The sequence below is a fragment of the Opisthorchis viverrini genome (genome assembly GCF_000715545.1).
Source record: "Opisthorchis viverrini unplaced genomic scaffold opera_v5_11, whole genome shotgun sequence".
NCBI lineage: Eukaryota > Metazoa > Platyhelminthes > Trematoda > Opisthorchiida > Opisthorchiidae > Opisthorchis > Opisthorchis viverrini.
Window position 1 is genome coordinate 191,398 of NW_008751667.1, and position 8,793 is coordinate 200,190.

The 8,793-nt window shown below is 46.5% G+C and overlaps 1 protein-coding gene across 1 annotated transcript in view; it reads left to right on the forward strand.

Annotated features, from left to right (window-relative positions):
* T265_01022 (hypothetical protein) overlaps positions 1 to 4,186 on the forward strand; it is a gene marked incomplete at both ends in the record, with an annotated part of 11,138 nt that extends 6,952 nt beyond the window's left edge. The window contains 4 exons of the mRNA XM_009164965.1: positions 1,398 to 1,668; positions 1,764 to 1,977; positions 3,211 to 3,454; positions 3,557 to 4,186. Coding sequence (XP_009163229.1) covers positions 1,398 to 1,668; positions 1,764 to 1,977; positions 3,211 to 3,454; positions 3,557 to 3,724 — 897 coding nt within the window. The remainder of the gene's footprint in view (positions 1 to 1,397; positions 1,669 to 1,763; positions 1,978 to 3,210; positions 3,455 to 3,556) is intronic.
* Between the last annotated feature and the right edge of the window lie 4,607 nt (positions 4,187 to 8,793).

An 8,793-nucleotide genomic window follows, 5' to 3' on the forward strand; every position in this document is an offset into this window, starting at 1 on the left:
TTGTTTTGTTGAGCGAATTGCTTTTTAACATGATTGCAGTTGTTTCGAGCCTTTGTAACGCCTTCTGGTTTCTGGCGCTGAAAAAAACACAACAAAACGAGCGGGTAAAATTAATAATTGGAGGTGGTTGTTGAATACATGGACTGTTCCATTTACGTGAATCGTCCACATCAGCAGGGGTTTCCAACCAGCCATCGCAGACAATCTGCCCTTGCGAGGCCAGTGCTTTTACTTAGTCCTGGGTCTTTTGCTACCTCAGCTCTGCACGTATATGCCATTCCAGTTTGTGCGGTTTTATCAGGCATTATAGGTCCCTTGCCAAGTATTGCACAGCATTACGTTTGAAGTACGCAACGCTATGGGGATACTGGTGGATAGTCGGCGGCAGCTAATCGTCTTCCATCTTCTGCGCAACGGTACCGGCCTCACTGGATTACCCCACTGCTATGGCTGATCAAGTTGAAAGAAGGTGAAACGATGTTATTCGGTTCTCGGCTTGTTCTTCTACAATGGGAAGGGACACTTATTTACTAGACTAAAGTTGACTCTGTCCGATGTTTTCGATTAGGAACCCGTTTATCAGCTTATGCATTTGTCTATATATTATTTTTGATGGGCCCGGTTTCCCCGATATTGACAAGCCTTTGAATTGAACACTGTGACGTAATGGTGCCTACACACTTCCATATTTATGGTGGGAATTTAATTGTGTTTCTGGGTGTCCCTCTAAAAAAAGTCTGTTAGTCACGTAACAGCTAGGTAAATTGTTGTGGTGGACGCATGCTACTGATGGGAGCTATGAGCAGCACAGTTTGTACGCAATTTGAGGCAATACTGGTGGCTAACCGACCGTCCTATTCGATTCTGTTGGTTTTCGCCACTTTGTTCGGTTGCACTCCCTTGCTGACACATGGCCTTCACCGGACATCCGGAAAAGTTTTAGGGTTTGTCTGACTTCTTAGGAACCTTGTGTTCGTTCGTCGAAGGGCATTTTCCTGCCGTGCTGTCTCCTTCTTGAACTGATAGATGTGGGCCATCAAATGACATCTCGGCATGCGGACTACTTCCTTCGCTTCGTTGCCAATCTTCACCGCTTAATTTGTCCGTAACTGCTTATCGTGATTACCTCGACACTAAGGATCCAGTCTGTTGCCCCCTTCATCCGCTGTCCTAACTTCAACGGTGAACGATTCTGTCGCCACTAGATCCACTATACGACCCATCATACGACAGTTATGAACTGATGTTGACGAAATGGTTGTAGTGTTTGGCCTGTCTTTTAATGTGATTTCCCGCCATCCTCTTTTCCCGTGCCAAGCCAACTGTTGGGGCTTTTACGTTTTCCTCGTTCGAAGCGACGTTCAATACCATATTCCCCTCACATTCCCACTCTTTAGGGGGCCGAGCGATACCCGCCTCCTTGGCTGATTGCAATGCAGCGCTATGGCCCACCTCCATCCTATCCGAATCTGAAGATTCCTGGACTGAATGCCCCGATTCCTGACGGGTGCGCGTTTGGCTACCACCCAGGTGGGTGGGGCAAACCTCCTGTGGACGAACTGGGTCGTCCGGTTTACGGAGATGTGTTTGGGAATGGTGGTAACATTGCTGGCGTGCCCCCACCCCCACCCGCACCAAGTTCGCTGGATGATGCAGATGAACAAATTGGTGAGTTATATTTTAGTATCTTGATGAAACACGTTCTAGTTCGGATTTAGGGGACATTTTGACCAATTTTCAACTCGTTTCTCGATTTATTGCAGCCCAAGGCACTGTCAGCTTCTGGGGCGAATTGGAGTCCGATGAAGAGTCAGAAGGTGAGGATGAGGAGGACATGGATACAGACGAGGAGATGGGTGCCGAAGGGATGGCGGCTTCGTCTCTCGCCGATACAGAAAAAGTGCTCGTCACTCTGCCTGGGGCGGGAGTGGCTCGTCCTGAACTGGATTTGGGTGGTCTGGTTACTCCCGCTAGTGGGTAAGTACTTGAGTTTTGTGCAATATGTGACTGCGGGGTGAATTATCTTTCGTCCTTAGTCATGCGACTGGATGGATCGCTCCGCCCTTTACTGTGGCGGAACCTTTCCAAACGGACTACAGAGTGCCTAACGTATGAAACAATCTATGACCGTTCAGCCACGAAAAGACTGAACCTTGCCGTAGTGTGACGGTTTGTGCACCTCAGCAACCCATCGAGCTATACTGGAGGTGCTTCCGTGACACCCAGAGTCCCTCATACCCGGTTGTTCAATGGTTAGAGGTCTGACAAACACAGTCTCCTGGTCTTCTAGGTTGGGGGCCGGAACATGTGGCGACTTGTTCCGTGGAAGTGTGTTTGCATTTCCCGAGAAACACTGCTGCTTTGCGGTAGCTAGATGGCATCGAGTCGTACCCTCCGCTATTTGCACTATTTACACACCACAAATGTGTCCTTCGTATTTCTGGTTTTTTACTTTTTACTTTATACGAACCCAGGCATAAACTACCACCAAGCAGGCACTATACATCAAAGTTCATCCGGACCAAAGTTATCTTGTCCTCAACATCCTGAATGTGCCAAACTCGTAGATGTGACAATGCATGCTTAGAGTGTGACTGGGAAGGTTTGGGGGTCGCTGCCGCACTCTTGACCTAAGATTCTCATGGGCTACGTACAGCCGAGTGGTGAAAGGACACTACGTCCGGTTAGGGGAATCGATCTGTTCACATATTCGCGATGCTGTCCAATGGGTCTCGTAAAGTTTACTTAGGTTAGTAATGTTGTAGACTGTACGTAGCTCGGGTGCGCTGCTTGGTTGTTGGTCCGTTCGCCGAGCTTGGCAGTTGGATTGCAAACGTTTCATCATCAATCGAGGTGACATCGTCAGTGCAGGGTTGAGTGGGTGAATTCCTCCTCTTCTGCCTGTGATTATATAGCTTCTAAACAGTACCTGGTGGTTCTGGAAACGGTCTTCGCATAGTTTGATTGGTCTCCTGTAAATCTGACGTGGTCTCAATCTCCTGTGTCTGGTTAGGTTACCCAGCGCAGGTTTGGAGTGTTTTGGTAATTGTTTTCCCCGTGGTCTGGTCATTCGAAACCTGCCCATCTGTAGTCAACAAATAAACCAGTCTTCTCTCTGTACTTGCCACGTGTTTTCTGTCCGTTCGTCGAAGCCTTAAGGCGTGTTCCACTTACCTCAGCTATCGTAATTCCCCTTCTTTAATTTTTCAGCTTGATCACACCAAGTGGCGTTTCCAGCGTCGGGCTGGGCTTGGAGACTCCACAGAGCACAATTGAGTTGCGAAAGAAGACCATAGAGGAAGCTATGGAAGACAGCACAGGCTTGGTGACTCCCTCTGCACAATTGTACCGCGTGTTGCCTGAACGCGAAACGGGCCTGCAGCCTAATGCGCTAATGGGTAGCACCAAGCTGTACGACGTCACCGGGGCCACTGGTGCTCAACGTGGTATTGAGGTAAATTATGGATCACGAAGTCTTGTCCTTGTTAGCTAGTTCATATTGAATGTGTTTTATTTGACTTCCATGGACACACGTCTTTTGTTTTCTTTATTCCAGGCTGAGGATCCGCGTGCTCAAATGCTTCAGAAGCGAGTCTCCGGTACGGAGTCCCAACAAAGTGTGGCTGGCGGTTTGAAATCTGGTGGTGGGAGCGTCCTATCCACATCACAGCTGGAAGCTCCGCTGCAGACGGCGGCCAAGAAGTACAAGGAATTCAAATTTTGACCTTTTTTATGGGGTTCTATTCCCATTCTCTTATTCTCTTTGAAAAATCACCAACCGGGCTTGTTTTTCGTGAGCTTTGTTCTCGTTTGCAAACGTCCCATTGCCATTCTTTCTTGTGTACATATTAGTAATGAAAGACATAACAGAAAAATGTAGTACCTTCCTTTTTTCCTCCAAAACCGGATAGTCTCGCTCATTGAGATCTCTCTCGGACTGATTTTCCTCAAGCGATCAGAGGATGGCCTGGTTTCTCACGTTTCAACATGTCTCGACGATTTGACGTCAGATTCAAATCAATTAACAACGGACTGTTCGCTTTATGCAATCATTTGAACTCGGATAATTGTAACCAATTCATCAACCAGCTCTTCTTGAGGTTGCATCCTAACGGTATATGTTTTCTCGCATTTTTCGCGTCAAACCAGGTGAGTAGATTTCACAGTGTTTCCAGAAGTAGGGAAGACCAGCTAATAGCTACCCACCTGTCGTCCCAGCAACGGGCCACGTTGAGGTCAGGTTGTTTCGCATTGGCTTTGATTGTGTCGGTCCGAGCCTTCCTTTGTCCTCGCAGATGGTATTCCCTCCCTCGACTAACTAGTCGGCATCTTAAAGCATCAGCTTGGAACTGTGGGTATGTGACGACGATCGTGTGCCTGGAAGCACCGCCTGTTTTGTGGTCTACGAGACTGCGTGCTGCTTTCGCACAAAACAGATCGAATGCAGATTTTCAAATGTCAAATGAAATTTCTGACATAGCGTTCATGCAAACTTCCCTTGGCTCTGGTCGTTTTTGTTATCGATGGCGCAGCTCAGGTCTAAGGTTAAGCTAACTCAATTCAAATAGGGATCCAAGTATACTGAGGCAAATTCTCGGTGGATTTGAAGAACACAATTTTCTAGTAGCCTGATAGATTATCAGGCTATAAGACCCGCGTCTCAGAAGGTTCATAGAAACGATACTATTAGTCTAGTATCAGACTAAGCAGGGGACAACAGAGTTACGGAGGTTTATGGTACAAACACACATGGGTTTGACTATTGACGAAGCTGAAACGGTTTCGGTGAGAAAGGGATAGAAGAGCCTTTAGGATTCCGAGAAAACCTAACCACATAGTTGATGACGATAGCCCCCGCTTCACGGGGTATGGAATAACGACAATTTGTTTTCTTTTCTAGTCCATGGAGTGGAACTACAAGTCCGGTATGGGAGGACACAGGAATAACGACAATTTGTTTTCTTTTCTAGTCCATGGAGTACAACAGCAGAACTACAAGTCCGGTATGGGAGGACACACGAAGGAGCATTGTTCAAGGTGAGCTGGTGGTGTACCCACAACATACCGGGTTTGAACTCGAGTGTTTGCAGTGCAGGTTATCGGCTGCGCTTAGTTGACAGGACAGGTCGCTCCGAAGTATCTTGAAATGCAAACTGTAGTGAGGGAAGTGTAGCCCCCCTTGAATTGTGGATGAATCCTATGCCTTGATACTTGATAGAACGGGCTGACAGTGCACTCTCCTGTTGCTGACCTCCTGCATTCCGTGTGTGCAGCCAAAGAATGCATTTAATGAAAAAGTGGAGATAAGCAGACTGTGAACATTTAGGGAGAAAAGAAGCGAAGAACACCCGTAGTGGTCGCGAGGGACGTACAGTTATCCAGACTTGTAAGCTGGGTCCTAAATAATCTTCAAGAAGCTGGACCACGCACACCTCACCCCTACCTTCATACGGGACCCGTTTGCAACCGCCATCAAAACGACTGGTGTAATCCATGAAAACAAGTGAAGAAGCGATGGAGAGTACGCAACAGCATCAAGATTGCTCTTCGATATTCAAACCGATTAAGGCTCTCAGGCGAAAAGGTGACTCATTTTTCATCAAGCAGTTTTAAAATTGCACACTTGCAAGCAATCGATCGATACCTAGGTACAGGCGTAATCCTAACCAGCAATGCTTTCACCGGGGACATACTAGTTGAACAGAGCAGTCACTTGTTCAGTGTGCGTGTCAGTGGTGATCCCAGGTAACATGTATAGCAATTGCCTGAAACTATTGAGGAGCAGTATGGTTGGACGGCTCGAAAGAAGCAAAGGGAAATAGCAGTGGTTAACTGTTTTAGTGAGTTCACGCATTGTCCGTATAACCGTTACGGCTTGGTTGTTGGTCTGTTGGCCGAGTGTGGGAGTGGGATTGCAAAAATTTCATCATCAGTCGAGGTGACTTCGTCAGTGCGGGGTTGAGTTGAGTTCCTCTTCTGCTTGTGCCAGTATAGTCTGTAAACAACATCTGATAGGGTATCAGAACAGACAAACACCCAAAGTGCGCACCTGAGCTACCTATACCCCGCAACGTTGCCGATCCTGATGTCTGGTACCAAATAGCTGCTTCGAGACACTCCCTATCGGCGTCAAATCCTGTCGCCAAGTCGCGTTCGGAAGTACATTTCATTCAAGCGGTCGTTCTGTCTGTTTAGCCCGTTCACCTCACTTTAGCTTTTTTTTCTGATAAGCTTCCTAAGTTGCGTGGGAAACAGTAATGGAGTTCTATCAGCCCGCCTCTAAATTGCCTTTGCAAAACAACACAAAAACCGAGGTGTTCAAGAGTAAAACCAAGTCAGCTGTGGTCGTTCTCATGTTTCGTTATTTGTTCGTAGATGACATTCAGTACGTGCCTTGGAGATGTTGGTTTGAGACTTTGACCATCTAAACAATAGAGATGACATTGTCTACTTAGACGCTGTTGTTGATCATTCGCCAACTTTGGTGGAGATGAAACTCCACAAAATGCACTGCTTACTTGAGTGAACAGTGTTTAGACAACGAAGTACGTTATCAAAGGCTATTCTTTAATGGTGGTTAGAACGCGATTTTCTTGAAAGGTCCCTAATTCTTTAATGGTGGTTAGAACGCGAATTTACTGACCGGAAGGTCCCTAGTTCGAACCCGACCTCCACATTCCGACTTCTCCTGTCTGGGCTTGAACGACCTGGCGGCCTCCCAGCCCTTGTGATTCCTTCGGGTGGTTGAACGATCATCTTCTTTTTATCTACCCGAAAAAAGAATTTTTTCTCTCAATGACTTGTTTCTCTTAAGAGCAAGACTACAACTCACTCAGACTGTCGATGAACCAACGGCTCAGTGAGGCGCACAAGGAATATGGTTATGCCCGGTCGCAGGTCACGAAATCAGAATGATGGAGATATGATACGTTTGTGGAAGATTTTTTACATCAAAACAGGCTTGTCTGTAGCTTTATCTGACAAGGATGTCTTTCCTGGATAATAAAAAAGAAATGAAGACCCAATGGATCATATGGTCATTCATGCTTGGTGGTCTCACTTGAGATGAACAAGTCAGTCACTTGATGTTATCCGTGATAACAATGGAATGTCGGATCCTAGTGCCTTTTCTCTGTCAATGCAAGGAACTCAGTCATTCCGTTATTATTGTGTCTTGCTGAACGGTAGTGCAACTCTATATCGGTCCCTTGGCTTCCTGCTCCGCCCACTATGGTGTATCAAAAGGCACGGTAGCTCTACACAGCCCTTTATGGAGACAAAGGAAAATCATTACAACTGTATTTATAGGGTAGTCACAGAGTGTTCCAAAAGGTCAGACCAGAATGTCCGTGAGGGGGCGAGAAGTGTCGAGTCAAAGGTGCTTGGCTCGGATTGGCTGGCATTCTGACCAATCAGGCGTGCCTTCATTTGGCCCGTGTCCTGCACGTGACACATCCGTCCAAATGATGTGTTCGGTTATTAAGGACGGCTGGCCTCCGTACAGTTATCAAGCAGTGTTTGGGTTTGTTTCTACCAGTGAACCGATCACCGCGTTCGCGACAGGGTTGGACTTCTATCTTTAGTAGCAATTTGCGCCTCACTTTCTTCAACGTAATTCTCAGTTGGTGGTCTGTTCGTATGCAAACCAGTAAATGCTATCGCATAATCAGAACAGTTGAAAGATTTGTTAGGTGTCAATATGTGTTGTTTTTTTCGTCCGTCAGAGGAGTAAAATATTCAGTGTTTATTGGTGACGGATATTGAAATAAGCGGATGAGGACGTCTAAGGCCGGTTTACTGTGAGGAGGGAACGGGTTAAGCTCAGTGGCAGGGCATTCGGATTTGATTCACCACTTTCTGTGTCTAGAAATAGAGCTTTGGTGTTCGTATCAACAGTGTTTGACGGAAGGCCACCGGTTTAATTCGCTCGACACTACGGTGAGAACATGAACAGAATCAAGCAGGTTGTTTGGCTCTGAGTTGCATTTATTTCCAGCCAACAAACAACCACCTAGTCATTGCATTTTCGTGAATTCGGGAGCAAATGTTGTGCGTTCGGTGGTAGAGTTGGCATCTAACTTGTGTTTACGTTTAAAAGTTTATCTCAGTCAGAGATGTGTTAAGGATTGATTTAATTTAGTAATTGTATCGGCGTCAAAATCTGCAGTCCAGATGTAATGAACTTCGGGAATGCAACACTGCAGGAAATGATCTTGATACTGATGGTAATAGTCTTGTAATAATAAACGTTTGTCATCTGAGAGACCTGCTCAAATAACAGTGTGACCGTTGGCGGAGAATTTTTCCGTATTCAGTAGTTTGGTGGTTCCCCATGGTTTAGCAATGCATCTTCATGTGGACCAAGCAGGGACGAACGAATGTACGAACCGGCAACTTAACTCTGGCGCTGTAATGTACCGAGAGGACAGAATGGCCTTTCACCATCCAGAATCATCATCAACAGCAAGACATCAGTGTTCAATACCGATGCTTCACTGCCGTACAACCATGACTTATTTGAAAGCCTTATTGTAAAGAAAAGAATAAAGGCGTATGGAGGAGGGACTTAGTGCTAGCTTAACACAATCATTCCGAAGTGCCTACACCTCCAGACATTCACTCAGGCAATCTGGACAGAAACTGACAACAAGAACGCCACTGACATCGGTTGGCAGCCATATCTTGTAGTGTCTCCAACCAGGCACAGTGAGGATCACGCGGTCCCCATCCTGGAAGGCGAGTAGCACCGACAGCAACCAAGCGTTTCGTGATCTCCTTCATACTCCTCTGCCA